The sequence below is a fragment of the Tauraco erythrolophus genome, chromosome 21 (genome assembly GCF_009769465.1).
Source record: "Tauraco erythrolophus isolate bTauEry1 chromosome 21, bTauEry1.pri, whole genome shotgun sequence".
NCBI lineage: Eukaryota > Metazoa > Chordata > Aves > Musophagiformes > Musophagidae > Tauraco > Tauraco erythrolophus.
Window position 1 is genome coordinate 134,627 of NC_141485.1, and position 17,895 is coordinate 152,521.

Here is a 17,895-nt window from a genome sequence, read left to right on the forward strand (position 1 = left end):
AGTATATTATCACCTCTCTATAGTCAGTTACTTAAAGGTGCACAGAAAAATGTCAGTAGAAAGGAGTCACTGGCTTCTGCACCCCTGCAAAGGCACAAGGGCTGAACACTGCAAGCCATTGTCTGCAGTGCTGGATGTATGTCAAACTATTTTTCATAATGGAAACCAAGACAGACTCCAAGGTGTTGGATTTTACTCTAAAGTGATTTATATGTACTTGTATTAGGTTAGAAAGCTAACTTGGATCACTACTGCTGCTCTGGGGGCAATGAACATTTTTGTAGATGAAAACCAGTAGGACAGCTTGAGTACATCCCTGACTACCATCAGGTTGCTATACTCGGAAAAGAACATGTACTTGAAATTCTTTGTTCAAGTATTATTTGTCTTCAAACAGAGCAAGACAGATACTGTTTTTCACACTCAGGATATACAGTACCCCCTATGCCTAACTCACCAACGTTTTACAGCAAGAATCATGAGCTTGTGCCTCTTGTGATTATCAATGACAACTTCTATCTTCCATGTAAATGCCTTGAGAAGATGATGGAAAAATCACAAACTTTTAAAGGAAAATAGAATGAATGTTAATATGAATAACATTGTTCACAGAGGGGAGATTTTTCTCCGCTTACTGTAAACATAAAGATCAGTGTTGAAGAGTTCAATATAGAATAGGTGGTTTGGGTAAAAGATACTTTCAAATAGCAGGAACAAAGACAAGTACTGCTGAAAGGCCTTCACCTTTACCTTGAGCAGTCCTTGTGTCACAGAGTTCTCTGTGAAATAAGAACAGCCCTCTAACTTGCGGAAGGGCTGGTCCCTTACCCTGGGCCATTCCACTTTAAAACCCTCCTAACAGGTGGAGGGCTTCTGAGGACACTAATCTGCGCTTGAGGTTCTGCTCCCATGCAGAACCCGTGCTCTCCGCCACGGCATTTTTGAGACAGCTTGTCTGAGAAGAACCCAACTAAAGGTGTCTAAGCAAAGGATTCCCTCTCCTCAAGTGTTTGTGTATCTCCAACCTCTCCACTGCTGAGGTGATGGCAGCAGAATGCCCTCAAAGCCTGAAGGACACAGAGGGTGCTGGCACATCTAGGCAGTGACTCCCTCTGTGACTGTCACAGAACCCGGGGTCCTGCCTGACCCCAGGAAAGCCATTCCGTTTTTCCTTGCCTCCAGTGCCTTGTCAGCTAACAGGATGACTCTGCACCTTTCCCTCCATCTGGTCAAACTGTAAAAAGCTTTTTACCTTGCTCCCACACAGCTGGAAGTTCACATTGGTAGGAATCTGATACACAGAGAAAATATTTTTAGTGATCATCATTTATGTGAGAAAAATCTGCCAGCAGCAAAGCAAAAAACCGAATAAGCCTAAAGTTTCCAACATGGAAGCATAATGCAGTTCTGCTATGAACTGAGAACTTTCAACCTAACTTACTGCCTGGCACACAGAAAGTAAGAAATAAAAGAAAGCTGTGCAAAAAAAAACCCAGTAAAATATTACTTCTCCCTTTCTCTACGGATTTCACTAAAACAAGTAGCTAGCCAGGGCAGATGAATCATCAGTCAAAACACGTACAGCTGCTCCATCTCAAACCCAGGTGCTTGATTCTCTGTTTGTAAGGCTGCCAGCCAGTAATTTGTTTGAGGAACTGGGGTTTGACCCCAGCTGTTTTTCAGAATGCCAAAGCAACTCACCAATGCTGTGTTTTAATTGTGCCCACTGCTGTGCCCTCTGCCTCCTGTCTCTGAAGTGCAAATTACACATGGGTAGATGTACAGTCTGGGATAACTTCCAAATTCTCCCATAAAGAAATACGGCACTTAATTTCAGCTGCACTGTGCAGAACGTCCTTTCAGCTGCAAGAATATCAAGCATTGATGAAGCACTCTGTATAAATAACAGGGAATGGGTGAGAAATGTAGGTAAGAAACACTACAGCAAACATGATGCTGGAGACAGAAAAACAGTATCAAGCTACTTCATTTCTAGGAGGTGAAAGCTACAGTCTCTCACAGGTTCTCCTCACTCCCAGCACACACAAACTCCCGCAGTTTCTCTGGTGCTGTTTAATCCAATGATAACGCCAATTACTTTGGCTCACACGTGTGCTTCCTCTACCAAAGACACAAGCACTCTCATCACCCAGAGAGCTGCTGAGTGTAGAAACACCTTCTGCCTCTTGTGCTAGTATCTATGCTTTTGTGCATGTTTATTTTCCTGACATTTTAATATTTCATTTTTCCTGAAAGGCTGTTGGGGAGAAAGTAGAGATGACACTAAACTAGGAGGAGCTGCTACCCTCCCTTGAGGGTAGAGAGGCCTTACAGAGAGATGTGAATACACCAGAGAGCTGGGCAACCACCAACCGTACGAAAATTAACAAGAGCAAGATTCTCCACCTGGGATGGAGTACTCCTGGTTATACATACAAAGTGGAGGACAAGAGGCTGGAGAGCAGCCCCACAGAAAGCAACCTGGGGGTTTGGGCTGATGGCAAGTTGGATATGAGTCAACAGCAGCCCTGGCAGCCAGAAGAGCCAACTGTGTCCTGGGGTGCATCAAGCATAGCATAACTCGCCAGTCAAGGTGGGTGATTGTGCCACTCTATACTGTACTGGCACGGCCCCATCTCAAGTACTGTGTGCAGTCTGGGGCATCTCAATATAAGGATATCAAACTATTTGAGTGTGTCCAGAGGACAACCAAGACAGTGAAGAGTCTTGAGGGCAAGTCTTACACGGATCAGCTGGGGTCACTTGGTTTGTTCAGCTTGGAGAAGAGAAGGCTGAAGGGCAACCTCATCACAGTCTGCAACTTCCTCAAGGAGGGCAGTGGATGGGGAGGTGCTGATCTCCTCTCTCTGGTGACCAGCGATAGGACACGTGAAAATAGAACAAAGCTGCATCAGGGGAAGTTCAGTTTGGACATTACAAAAAGCTTCTTCACTGAGAGGGCTGTTGGTCACCAGAACAGGCTCCAGGGAAGCAGTCACACCACCACGCCGGTCAGAGTTCAAGGAGCATCTGGACGATGCTCTTAGTTGTATGGTTTAGTATTAGGTAGGCCTGCTAGGAGCAGGCAGTTGGACTTGACGATCCCTATGGCTCCCTTCTGACTTGAGATATTCTACCATTCTATGACAGATTACATGCAAAAAAATGACAGAACACCAAATCCTTCTTTCCTTTCTTTACCTCTCATAGATGCCCTATTGTTCCTCCCCTTCCTGCCCCCTTTTCTTTATTAATTGCTGATGCTAATCAGATGGACAGAACAGCCCGGTCAATGTCATACGGTTTACAGGCCACAGCACCAGAAAACAAGAAACTTCAAAAGTAAGTGCAAGAAGCCAATAATGAGATAATCTATACCAGAGAAGGTTTTCTACCTATGCCCTACTAGTAATATTCAGGCCAGCAAACAAAAGAGTTTATGTTCCCACTAGTAAGTTACGGAATGTAAACGCAGTACTGTCATCTTTCAGCTAATGCAGCAACAAGTCCTTGTAAACACCATTTTCTTCTTCATACAATTGGGAGATTTTGAAACTTGCTGCCAGGTTGGAAGGCAGGCTGATAGCATCAATTTAGTAATTCACCTCTGCCTCACAACGACTCTCTTTTAGAATGGAGAGCTTACTCTCACCTTCCATGCCATCTTTCTAAGAGCTGGTACTAAAAAATATCCACCATTTCTTCTTTTTTTTCAGAAGCACAAAAAAAAAAACAGCAAAAGGCTTTTATCAGAATTCTCTTCTTCCAACTTAAAAATCTATTGCAACAAGCACAGATATGGACCTATGAACAAAAAAGCAATGGTATCCTTCTTGCACTCTTCAAAATTGGGTTCTACTTTTCCTTTAAGACTCATTAAAAGAGACACAATGTCCTAATGGCTGGGATATGATGATATAAAACACCTCATTGACCGGTTAGGCTAGAACATCAACTCAGTGCTGTACAAACACATCAAAGCCCACCTCCTGCTTCACTGTCTTTACCAAAACACTTGCAAGGGAGTCAGGACTAGCACACTGCTGACAAAACCACCACATTTGCTTCAGTGAGGCCAGTGATGGACACCAAAATGAAAATATGGGACTGTTGGTTCTTTTTTTCTTCCTTACCTATTTAAACTTAAGAGAAAGCCCACTTACAATGCCCAGCTCCCAGCATAAACAAGAGAAAAACTGAAATCTCAACCATCTCAAACAGGAATTGTCCATAGAATAATATCCTTCTTGATCCACTCTTCCAGAAATACATGAATATTAGAAGTTCCAATTACCTCTGCAAGAGGTACAGGGGAGTGGCACCTACCAAACCAACTTCAGAAGTGCCTAGAGTGAGAGCTTGACTGTCACAACAGTTTGGGTAGTGCAGGAAGGGGATACACAGTGCACTCCTTAGCACAAAGTCCATTTCCTGAGGGAAGAGTTAGCCTCACCCTTGCTGTGGGATATGTTATCTTTAAGTAAGGACAAAGGGAGGCATAGCAGCAGGACTAATTGTTCAGATGACAAAGAGGCCATTCCGAGACCCCAAAGACTGGCATGAAATGCCAAAAATATCCAGAAAGAATATGATCTGGGACATTTCCCTATGGATTGATTAATTAAACTGTTTCTTCTCCTCACTTCTTTATAAAAACACAGTACTTTCAGGTTGTAACACCTAGTGAACCTGTTTGGCATATGAAGCAGTACTGGCCGAGGCCAAGGAAATACCCCAAGGCCGCAACCATAGCTGGATCTCCTTGAATCATTTCAGAACAACTAACAACCAGCAGTAACATACTGACTTAACATGTTTAGACATGCATTGCATTCCCTAGAAAGTAAACTGAATTATAGACAGACTACTGGAATAGAACCGTTTTAAGCACATGGTGAGATCATTGAAAAGCGCAAAGGCAGCATGGAGGAAAATCAGCAGAGGCTATTTTCTTTCCTGTTTCCAACTCTTTCATTTACTAAAGCTTAAGATTTCAATGCATCTTAAACAATTTAGGTATCCTATTCTCATTGAACATCCAGTGGGAACAACGTACCATCTCTCATTCTCTTCATGCCTAGATGTCTCCAATACACATTTAATTTTGATCCACATAAGCAGTTTATCACATATTATTACCTCTCACTAAAAGTCTGTTATTAGAGGTTTAACAATTCAGTAACAGATGTTGTTCATTATCTATACATGACAGTCACTTTTTATTTCAAGTAACAATTACAAAAATGATAGCTACTGTCATTATAAGGATTTCAGACTACATAACTGCTCCTGACATTGAAAAATTAAATATCTAATGAAAGGTGTATTACATACTAAATCAATATACTTTACACACAGCATTCTGTGCTCAAGAACTAGGAGTATCATGACATTTCTCCCAAATATATTCAAAATATAATATGTAAAATATTATACATACACACTTACTCTCTTCCTTCCAAACTTTGAAAATCATCCTGCCGTAGGAGAGCTGAGACAGCAGACAGCATTAGAAACGGAAAAAATTATTGCACAGACATTCTGATTTTAAAGTAGTGTATCTCAAAAAAGAAGAATTAAGAGAATGGAGGTAGTAGACTGGGACAAGGAATATTTGCAATTGTCTTCTCCATTCCAAAATCCAATTCCTGTAAGCACAGAAGGCAACGGAAGACTATGAGTGGAGACCATAGATATATTATACTATGAACACCAGAGACAAAGAGTTACTCTAATGCCACAGATGCAGGAGTAGCACTAGCAAGACCAAGCACTTGGGTCTCTTCCGAACTGATAGTAAACCATATATCAGCATCACATGGAAAATAACACGCTTACAGAAGCGCCTTCCATTGATGTTTAAACTTGGGGGGGAATGACGCCCACTGAAAACTGAGGCAGGAAAAGACAGACATCTTGACATTAAGATATTCACAAGCCATCTTTGCAACACAGTCTTTTCTTAAAATTCATGTACTTCAGTGAATGAGGGTCAGCATCCTCACAACTTGAGAGACTTTTTGCTAGGCACAATAGAATTTTACACTGCACTAAGTGCCTTAGAGCACAAAGACGCTGAGGAGTGTTTAGACCTCCCAAACTTCCACTTTAGTTCACTGGCAGCGTTTTCAAACAACATTCGAGTTGCTCAGCAGAGTACTTTTAAAACAAATAAAAGAGACTAGTGGATCTATTTTCAGGAAAGGAAGCTGCAGCAAATTAAGAGCAGCTCTTAATTAGCAGAGAGCTACCCAGCCTCTTTCACGAATAAGAATCTTCAGAAAGCACATGCAGAGGCTGGCTTGAAATATACACCACAATTCTATTGGCTTCAGCTTTATATGAACATAGGAGTACAGAAGACATTGCCATAAGGCTCATTTTAAGAAGGCAAAACTAATGACAAAAGTTTTTATGCTGACTAAAACTCAGCTGGGAAAAATGAGGCAGCTGTATTCCATGCCACCTCTTCAATTTTTAGCAAAGCTGTCAGCAGGCTTTTGACTATAACATCTGCTACAGTTACACACTTTGGAAGCAGCAAAAAAAGAAATGCCTTCACATTCTAAATCAAAGCCTAATGCACTGATAAAGAAATAATGAAGAAAGTATGTTTCCAATAGGTTGGATTCTCATCTGCTGTACTAGTTTAAAGCCAGAATAACTCTTGAAGTCAGAGTTCATTAGAATTTAAAGTAGGTCAGAAAGTGGCTACAGGATCCCCTCCAAACAGCAATACTACCATTTGCATCTTATCACAAACATGATATCAACTGTTAACTTTGTTTCTTCTGAGGGAGTCCACAAGAAGCCTGAAATCACCTCCCAGATACTTTAATAATAACCATCATCAACAGCTTCCTCTTAAATATCACTTTAATTTCCAGCCACCTGCCAGAAAAGATTTCTCATAGTTTACAATTGGAAAAATGAAAACCAAGAAATAAAATGAATAGTTTTATATGACCCAGAAAACCAGTGCCCTAAAACAGACCATATGTTCCCCCAGTCCACCGATTTTTTACCCACCATCTCATACTGCCTCCCATAAAGAGTCCAGGGTGCACATGAGACCAGTCCAAGTCAGACAATCACACCTTTCTGTCACACACTGCCATCCAACATGATCACTTTTGCCATGTCTTCTCCACATTATTCTTGAGTTATATGTTTAAAGTCTTTCTACTCCTGGAAAGGACATCTTGCTAATTTTGTGAGGTGGTATGAGGAAAGTGTTTGCTGCATGAGAACCTGTACCAGAGCTCAAATCCTGTAGGGAATATTTCTGCCAGTCCACAGGGCGTGGATAAAAGGCTCATGATAAGTACGTAGATGGAAGCTTAGATACACTGGCTTTTTTTAACTTCCAAATGTATGGATTGCTCCTTGTGCTCTGCTCCACCAGCTACTCCAGTCAGTAGGCTCTGTGCTGAAATTAGAGCTGCTACAGTGCATAAACTCCCCCAAAAGGGCAGGGAAATAAGGACAGCATTTTCTTATCACAAAATCAAGAGGGCAGGAACAAAATTCATCAAGGTAACAGGGTCACAAGAACAAAAACTGAATTTGTCTTCATACTAGTGGTTGGAGCCTGGCTATAAAAAAGAACTGGAATCATTCATTTATTCATTATTTATTCACATATTGGAAGATACACATTTTAATACACATCACTCTTCCCTCAGCTTTGCTCTTCTTCAACCTAATTTTCTAGAAAAGTCATAATCCCAGAAACATGATGAAATTATAACAATTTCACATTATGGACCATGTTCACAGCAGCACCCCATAGGAAAGCCTACAGGCCATTCCTTCTCAAGAAAGCATAAAACCTTCCATTCATACCAACAGCTTGTCAGCCCTTCCAAGAACTCTCTTCATCCACCTGACCGCAGCTGATGATCACCCTTCCTGACAGCTTGTGGCAGTACAGAGGCTTACAGCCCCTTGAGAAGCCCAAAGTACTCAGTTTGCAACTCAGTGCAGCCTTGACCTAAGTTGTAAATAAACACCAGAAAAACTACTTCAGAAAAAGCACACAGTTCTGCCCAAAGACATAAAAACCCCCAAAACCACCAGACCAAAACAACTCACGCTGAATGGCTTTGTATTTTATGCTTCATTGTCACGCTGTGCAGCAACTTTCCACTTGCCCTTTGGTGTGAATTCAGCAACAATTTTCAGTAGCTGAAGCTCTCTCCCTGCCTTCCAGCCAAGAGGCAAAGCAGCATTAACTGCAGGTTTTCAGACCAAGAAGCGTGTAACACTGGGTAAAGCAGAGCCATTTACCTTAATGGTACCTTATTCACATGGGGCAGCAATATCACAGCAGCAAAGTGCCATGAAAAAAAATGAAAGAGCTTAGAACAGTGGCAAATTCTGAATGGCAAATAAACTACAGCGTCCTGCTGAATCCTTTCAGCTGCTGTTACTGCTTGGAATTTGATAGTGTCCACAATTACCTTACCATGAGTATTTCAGTACATGCATTTCATGACATCTAGCTGTAAGCAGCCCCATGGAATGAAGAGCGACTAGTATTTCCTCAGCAAAAACCTTGGAGACTGATATTTCATCCTACCTACTCCTCACCGCCAGGATCTGTGATGCCGTTATGATACAGAACACATTTCTCTGATCCCCTGAAGACATTTTCTGCTCCACAGTAACATCGTGCACTTGGTAGTGTCTCCTCCAGTCTAGAGCTTTGATACAGGCAATATAGATTCTACCTCCAAATGTAAGTAGGATGGCACACAATGCATCAAAAAGAAAAAAAAAAAATTAAAAAAAAGTCTACCAACCTGAAAGCAGCGATACCAAAATGGCTCGTGTGATGACAGACTTGGAGAAAATGACCCAGCTGTAAGCAACGTCCCTAGGAACACAGACAGTACAGACCAAAGATCTGAGAATCTCAGCTCCTACCTGGTATCTTAATCCAAAGGCAGACACTTCCCCTAAAATTTCCACTTGTTTTTTCGTTTAGCAACATCACAGTTCAGTCAGCAACACCAAAGTTGTATCATGACTCTCTGATAAACGGACATGAGCTCCTGCACCCCTGCTCTGAAGGCAGTAAAGATCCCCGTTTGCAAACAAGGTGTAGCCCAGCCTGTTACTTGAGCCAACAGCAGGCAGAGTTCTTGCTGGGTCAAACACAGCAACGCAAAGTCAACATGGGGTAAGCAGGAATCCCTGCTTAGGGCTATAAAAGGAAAAAATTTTAGAAATCTCATTAGATTAGACTGTACTGGACTTCTCTGGCAGTCCCTCATCTTACACATACACATCTATTCTTGCATGTTACAGCTTTCAAAAATACATGCAAAACTTAAATCAGTCTTTTACACGCAAATACGATTTGCTGAGGAGAGACTTGATTCCAGCAGTGACACAGCTTTTCCAATTTCGCTAACTTTTACACTCCAAAAAGATCAGAATTCCATATGCTCATGCACTTCCTTGCTTTAAAATGATTCTGGGTGAAAACGTTAATTTTAAACACAGAAATCTAAGGCCTGAATCTTCTGTCAATTGCACTGATTTGTTCTGCTTGGTTATTCTCAATTTCTGTCAGCATAAATATGAAGGAGGAGGGAGCCACCTGTTTGACAACTGCACGTAGGATTCGTTTTGTCAGGTTTTTTCTTTCCTTTTTGATGAATTAAGTAGCAGACTGAATTGGTGCACACCCATTTCCAGAGAGCTCTCCTGACACACAGCATCTATTGGCCTTGCCTGCATCTCTTCCTACAACTCTTTAAGAAATTCCTTTTTCTTTGTGGATATGTATTTGAGAAATTAGAAGGTGCGCATTTTGATTTCTCCAGTTTTCTTATGGAATAAGATTTGGAAATCTGTATTAGAAATTATTTCTTCTCAAAATCAGTCCAGACAGGCTGCTTTCATAAGCTATCCACCTAAATAGCCTGCAGCACCTTTTTATAACCATGCTCTAACCTACATGTCAGTCTCAGAATCCCAGGACACATTTTGCCCAGAGAACCACACACTACTGTAACAGCTATGGCCTTGTTTCAGTATCACTGTGGCTAAAATCCTTCTCTCCTTATTGCTCAGAAAAATTAAATACATTTCTTGACGGCTGTAGAATTCAGCCTTCTCAAACAATACTACCATCTATCGTGCTTCAAGGTTCAAATATTCAACAATAGTTCTCAGACAAGTTGTGGTAGCCAACCCAGGGTCAGGCCAAAGTTAGCTGAAGTTTCACAAGTAAGAACACAAAAGAATTCAACGTCTAAAATTATGGTCACAAGTAATCACTTTCACTGATACTTACTGACTGTGACTATGAAGTGAAACTCTCCAAATGAGGCTTAGAGTAGCTGTACACATAAACGTTTGCAAATTTGGCCCTAACCTGTCAAGTAATAACATTCAACCTCAAATCCCTATGCAGTAAGTCACACTTAAGCACAGTGGTCATCATCTTATTTAACACTGTGCTTTCTTCATATACATGGACAGCTTTTCACAATGCCAAATGGATTCACTTCACTATCTGCAATGCAGAACAGCATCTTCAGCACCAATTTTCATGTGTGTCACAGGGCATTGCTTCTGCCACATCCAACTTCAGCTACTTAGCAGAAGCACGCAATTCTGCCAAAAAAGCCTCTTCCCAAAAGAGCAGAATTCCCCCTGACCAGCAAAGCCAAATCAAGCTTGGAGATCTGATCAACAAGAATGTAGAAAGCTTTTCTATACTGGTGAATTACTTTATTGTTTACTAGTTCGCTCAGTGCAAGATTTCCATACACTGAGATGGATTTCAAGAGTACGGATTTTCATGAGACATGACACAAATACCTTGAGATTTTGGTTTTGCCTCCAAAATGCAAGACGACTAGCTGCCATTCCTAAGGTTAAAAAGGCAAATAAAGTATGTATCTACACACATATGCCTCTCCCTTAAAAGCTCAGTTATGCATCCACACCAGCTTTGTACCAATGACAATTCACAGCACTCATAATCTGATATTAAATTCCCATAATAATGAAGCACCCATCTGGGAAAAGAAAAAAAAAAAATCAAAATCTAGGTGCAAGGATCCTCTGAGTACCAGCTGCAGTGTCTCTGTGCCTACCACTGACAATAAAGATTACAGGGGACAAATCAGCTTATAACACCCGTAATTCTTTCTTCTCTCTGCTCTCTCAGTGTAGACAGCTGGAACATCCCTGTGCTAAAAGGCTCTTTCAGATAAAATAGCTGTTTGGTTCAGAACAAGGAGAAAATAATCAGTGTTCAGCAACGTGTCTTCTGAAACACGCGCTCGTGCATGCACACACACAGAGCTCGGAGCTCTTCACTCAGAGCTCTGAAATCCCTCTTCAAATACAGACAGGTTGCTAAAACCCAGCTCCGAAGTGCAGATATGAGCTGATTTCAGCCTGGGCTGATTTCAGGCTGGGCATGAGCTGGCATTGTGACATCAGACAACATATAGTCAGGCTTTGTGCCTCAGCTTACCTGTAAATTTTAAACACTCATGTGTTGATTTACCTTTCTGCGTCACTTATTTCTTTACTCTTCTGTGGATTGCTTCTTGATTGTCATATATAGAACCCTCTACACCAGTCAAGTAGTTATTACTGTAAGCCTAGCTGTACAGGAACAGGGAAAAATCTTACATTTTTGCATATCTCATGTTTCAGACTTCGAAAAGGCTCTGAACTGCATACACATCTTATTAATACAGGCGACAAATGAGCGAAATTTTTTCCCTGGAATGTACTTAAGATTTGGTTGTTTTTAAAAACGAACAGGAAAAAAAAAAAAAACAACACCCCAAAACCCCCCAACCTACCATAGGACATCCTTTCAAATTAAATCAGAAAGAACATCTGCATCTCTTTTTCTGCACAGTGGCTGTAGCATACTTACAAAGCCAAGGACTCACTCCTGGCTGTAAGCATGTTTCTGAAAGAACAGGAAGTCCACAGTCAATTCCACACATTCTAGAGACAGAAGGATCCATCAAGTCACTTCACCAGACTTTCTGGATAAACCACATCAAATAAGTTTCATCCTGCTATACCTGATCAACCAAAGAGAAATTTGACTTTCATAAAAACATTATTCCAATATCCATCTCAATTAAGAACTGCCTAATTTAAATGCACAGTTGCTGTGTTCTAGGCGAGGCCAGAATTTTGTGCCAAGTTTTTAAACTCCATTTTATTTTGAAGACTTTTCTTCCTCTGTTTGATTAAGGCTGTTGCCTACTGCGGGGAGGAGGGGGCAATTACAAAAAAAATAAAATCTAACTCCGATGTAAACAGCTTGTCTTTCAACTTTAAAGTTGTCATGAATTTTACAGCTACAGCAGGCAATTTACAGAAAGGAAAATGGAAAGTAAGTGGTTCAACACCAGATAAAGTCACTATCATTGTCAGAGCAACTGGCAGATAAATTGGAGTTGAGGCACTGATTCAAACCTGTACTTTGAATAATACACAGTATAATCTGGTTAGTATTAATTATGCCTCTGTAAAAACAGCTTGTTTAGCTGCAAATTCAGCCCCACAGAAATAAATCTGTGAGTTACCAGTGAAGTTGCTTCAGAGCTTCCAAGGCACTCAGAGCACAGAGCTGATCCTCTCACAAAAAGCAGTTTCGTTTCCCAGTCTGCCTCCTACCCTCCACATTTTTAAAGCAACTAAAAGCTCCCGATGTAACAACTCCTTCATGCTGAATTTCAACTCAAGCTTATGCCAGCATGAAAACACAAGAGCTGGACACCAATCATTCCTGTAACAATTCCACCCACAAAGAAAATTAAAAGATGCTGAGATATTAAGTTCACTGTAAGACAGCAGACATTTAATGCCGAATACTGCCTTAAAAATACCAACTGCCATTCGCAATACCACCATGCATCTGCAGACACCACATCAGCACACAGCAACGAGACTGAAGCCAATGCACTCCTATAAAACAAAACTAATTTTGCTCAGAAACAGGCCTCATTCAAGAAGAACAGAATGCTACGAAGGGAGATTTTTCCCTCTGTACCATAAATATCAACAGAGGGAGAAACTAAGTGACAATCCCAGCCATGCAAATGTTTTTGCACTTAGACATCAGCAGAACGTCTGCAGAGTGTGCTGTTAATGAAGCAACCAAACTAAAAAGAACATCCAAACCCAAGCCAAGTTTCCCATAGGACAGTTGAGTTTTCTACTTTGGATCTGGTTTACTTTAAACTAGAAAAGAAGTCTCAAACAAATATTTGGGGAGAGGGGAATCCTTTTCTTTTCATAGAATCATAGAATTGTTTGGGTTGTAAGAGATCTTTACAGATCATCTAGTCCAACCCCTCCTGCCATGGGCAGCGACATCTTTCACTTGATCAGGTTGCTCAAAGCCATAGGGATTGCTCTGCATTTAATGAATCCAGTTTGCTACAACAGCCAAAGGACATTCAACAAGTTTATTCCGTCATCCTTCACTCCTGATTTCCAGATAACATGAGGACATAAAGGACAGCTCAGTCTGACCTTAACAGCCTACACCATGAAAGAATCCTACAGTTGGATTTCACAGTAGTAGCAGAATTAATCCTCCCTTGCTGGTTATTCTCTTCGGAAAAGCAAACGAAACCTGTCAGAAAAGCATTAGGTTTGGCTCTTACAAACAAGAAACAAAACTCCATCTCCCACTGTAGGCGGGAGGTTGTATGTGCACACAACCTCCAAACTTTACTCCCACTTCAGAACAAAACTTGGCATGCTGAAGAGCATGCCGAGATTCAGGATCTCATCAGATGTTGTAAGGAGCACTGTGCAGATGTTGCTGCTTCTTGAACAAGCACAGGTCCCAACCACTTCAGTGAAAGTTTTGCCAGAGTGGAAGACCTAGGACATTGGTTTAAAAGTTGGCCATCAGCAACACAGACACTCATGGCCTTCACGAGGAACTGTGAATAGGAGCACTCTAAACTGTAACATCACATGCTACCTGACCTGTAAACAAGCTGGGCCCCAAACAACCCTGTGTGAAGCTCTGCACTGTTGTAGTCATCCTGCTTCTGATGCCAAACCCATTTCACGGCAGCTCACTTATCCACCCAGCACTTTGCTCATCTCCTGTAAATTTAGGCCCATCACAAATCCTTGGGAGGAGATCTGATGGGGTTTATCCAGATCTCACTCTAATGAGGACCATGTTGTCAGTTCATCCTCAAAGAAGCTTAGCTACATGGGGCAAAACTGAGGAAAGAATGAGGAGGGGAGGACCAAAAACATGTACTGACCTCGCGCATCAAAGAATTCATCATCGGAGCTCTCCACGGAGTCTTTGAGGACGTTCTGCATTGTGCCACTGAGCACCACTGACCGGCGTGGGCCAGCTGGAAACAGAGAGAGACTCACATTAACCCAAGGAACGCTCACCTCTGCTCCAGGCTTAAAAAAAATACATTAATAAATGTGGAAGGATTCCTAAAACTCCACAGACACATGAACAATCCAGCCTTCTCTGAGAGCCCCTGCTGGGACGTATGGAACTGCGGAAGGCGTGCACGGTCCTCGATGCGAATGGGAAACAGAAGCCATTTCCCCAGATGACGGCTGCTTCTTTCCCTCCGTTTTCTGCTGAGGATCATGGATAACCTTATATGGACATGAACTGCAAAACAACCAATCATATACGAGGGGCTGAGCTATTGCTCGTATTGTAGCCAATCACAAACAGCCAAGCCTTGTTCAGAAAGCTACAAAACGGCGTTCAGCGTGAGCCATTAACGGTGCACGCGTTTGGTCGCGTCGAGTGTCCTCGCTCTTCCTCCCGCAAACAAACGGTTTGTGTAGATGGTTCGGGAGGATCGTTGTGGTCAGGCCCGCGTACTTTAACCTCCACAGACAGGGCAGCCAGAGTTCTCAGGGTGGCACAAAAGGTCCCACCTAACAGAAGTGATTAAAACAACTTCTTGATAAAGACACGCTTGCATAACTTTCAGTTAATGGAGTGACCTGAAAAGATAAATTCACCCCTGTTGAATTCAGCAGGCTGTTCAATTCCAACACTCGAACTGTACATTGTTTCTAACACACAAAGCAGCATTTCCCCAGGACATGGCAGTAGCTCCCATTTAAATTCAATTTCACTTCTGAAAGAGGTGCCATCCTGTTTGGCTCGCAGATTTACAGACAAGTTCGGAATTCTCACTCACTGAGCTGCTTTCATCAGACAGCTTTGTTTTGCTGGAGCCTGAGGCTTTCATTTGAAGCTTGCCATTTGAAGACAGGAGGGCAAAACCACCTTGGAATAGGTATAGCAACAGATACAGTAATGACAGCTTAGATGGTCCCAATGGATTAACATACTCAAACTAATTTGCAATTAGTAAACCAGACCTGCATAACTACATCAATTCTCCTTACCACCTACCACAACCCAACACTAGAAAGCAGCAGTGAAATATATTACTTATATTAACAAATAATGTCCTCCTCCAAGTCAGTGGGGAACAGAAGATAAAAAATCACATCTGTAACAACACTACAGCTATTGTAGAAAGGATCCTTAGTACCAACCAGAACAGTGTCCTTGGTTTATCCATTTCTCTAAACAATGACATCAGACCTGCAATCTAATATCTTGAGGCCCTGTCCACAAACACATTCTCCTTCTCCAGTAGTAAAAGAGCAACTCAAGCAGCAGAAGTATCCTTCTACATTATTCTGAAGGAAAACACTAGGTCACTGCCTTTTCTTCTACTTTTACTCCATCTATAGCTGAACTAATCAGAAATATAAATGGAAAGGTGATAGGAGGAAGAAGATTCTAGCGGGCCAAGAAGAGAGTAAAAATAATAATCAGTTAATAGCATTTAATAGCTTTAAAAAAACCCAACCATATTCAAAATAATTGGTTATTAAGGAGTCAGTGTTCAATAGGAAGAGTACAGTGTGTAATGGGAATGTGTCCAGTGATATTTGGCGGCTACCAGAGAATGCATACAGATCATTACATTTACTGTTACAGATTTCTGGAACCTTTACTAACAATAGGGAATCGCAAACTGAATTATTCCTTACCAAACAACACCTTGCGGTCCCCCCATTCAATATATCCATTCCAAAACTTATCACTATAGTATCAAAGCAGTGGTAGAAAGAACACTTGTCTGAACTTCTAACGAAGAGAAGTCTGCATTCGGTCAGCACCTGGAAGGGCAGGAATTCCAAAACTTCAAAGCAACAAGAACGGGAAGCACCATAAGAAGCCCGAGCGACAGATGGGGAAAGGGAGAATTTGCAAGATTCAGTCTTTGGATAAGAGCCCACACGCTACAAAAGAGCAGAAGGAGGGAATAATCTGCCTCACCTTCGGAGATGCTTGATCTTAAAATCAAAATATAACACTATTACTCTTAGAAAAATTCGTGAGTAAAACTACTCTTTTCAGCATTATGTAGAATATGAGATTTCCTGATCACAGGCCTTAAGATTTATAGAGCAGCCAGAAGAAGGCGGTAAACTAGGAAACTTATCAAGAGTCTATAAATGAGAGGTGGGTCCACAGAACATGAGAACAAGAGGGAGACACAGAGAATGACAGGAAGGCAAAGGACTGCCTCAAACATCTCAAGAGTGTCCAGAGTTTCCTCTGCAAGAAAACAGCTCCTCGCTCAGCTACCCCAGTCAATCAAGTATCTGTAACTGAAGCAGCATTTCTGTGCTATGGATGTTTATTAAACCACTGGAATATTCAAACTGAGACAGACAGACTTCATCAGTAACATTCAGTTAATGCCTTTAGGGCCCTGTGGATGCAGACATTCCCATACTGATGAGTTTAACACCGAGAAAATTCTGCTCAGATTTTCCAGATCAGATGTCTGTACTGGTGATAGCTCTTCCAAGGCTAAAAATAAGGAGTCTGATTTTCATATATTTTGAGTATTCAGGACTCCACAAGAAGCCAGAATGCCATTTGCAGAAAAAAAAAAAGAAAAAAAAAAAAAAAAAAAAAAAAAAAAAGAAAAAAAAAAAAAAAAAAAAAAAAAAAAAAAAAAAAAAAAAAAAAAAAAAGAAAAAAAAAAAAAAAAGAAAAAAAAAAAAGAAAAAAAAAAAAAGAAAAAAAAAAAAAAGAAAAAAAAAAAAAAAAAGAAAAAAAAAAAGAAAATGCCACAATAAAAATATACTCTTATGACAACAGATAATTTTGTTTGAAGACACACTGAGGCATACAAGCCAGGATTTCAGTGCTCCTTGACAGCAGAGAGACAGCAGGGGAAAGTTATCACACTTCAAAATGTACCTCCTTCTTGACATCTAGCCTCCTAAATTAGGGTGCAGCTATCTAGGCTTGGGTTGGATTGACTGTATGTGATCATTACTACAAAGACAAACAATCACAATATTCTCATCTGCAGCATGTACAGCAATACACAGCACCTCCTCCAAAGCAGATACTGTTTTATGAATTCTGTGTTTCCCATCACTTCATATAACGTCATCTCAGTCTAGATTGAAGTTCCTGCTTATTATATCAAATGACAGAAATCCCACAGACTAGGTAAAAAATAACGCACAGGGAAAGAGTAACAAAACAAAAAGGCAATCCTACTCTTAGTACTTGTGATTACGTTTTAAAGTCACGCTGATTGGCTAGGTTTTAGGAAAAAAAAGAAAACAAAGCAAACTCCACACAATACACCATCATGCACTAGGATCACATTTAGAACTGTATTTTTATTCTATCAGCATCCTCTTGAAAAACTCTCCAATTAAGGATTCACCTGATACAATAAGCATGATCATGAAGACTCATTCCTCATTACGATTATCATTCATTTGCTATGATTCATCGAGACAGTAGAGTGACTGTTTAAGACTTGGTAACAGCCACTACTCTTC

General features: G+C 41.0%; 1 protein-coding gene across 1 annotated transcript in view; it reads right to left on the reverse strand.

Moving 5' to 3' along the window:
* PITPNM3 (PITPNM family member 3) overlaps positions 1 to 17,895 on the reverse strand; it is a 115,294-nt gene that overhangs the window by 68,229 nt on the left and 29,170 nt on the right. Inside the window, exon 5 of the mRNA XM_086624856.1 lies at positions 14,286 to 14,381. Within this exon, the coding sequence (XP_086480982.1) occupies positions 14,286 to 14,381 (96 nt within the window). The remainder of the gene's footprint in view (positions 1 to 14,285; positions 14,382 to 17,895) is intronic.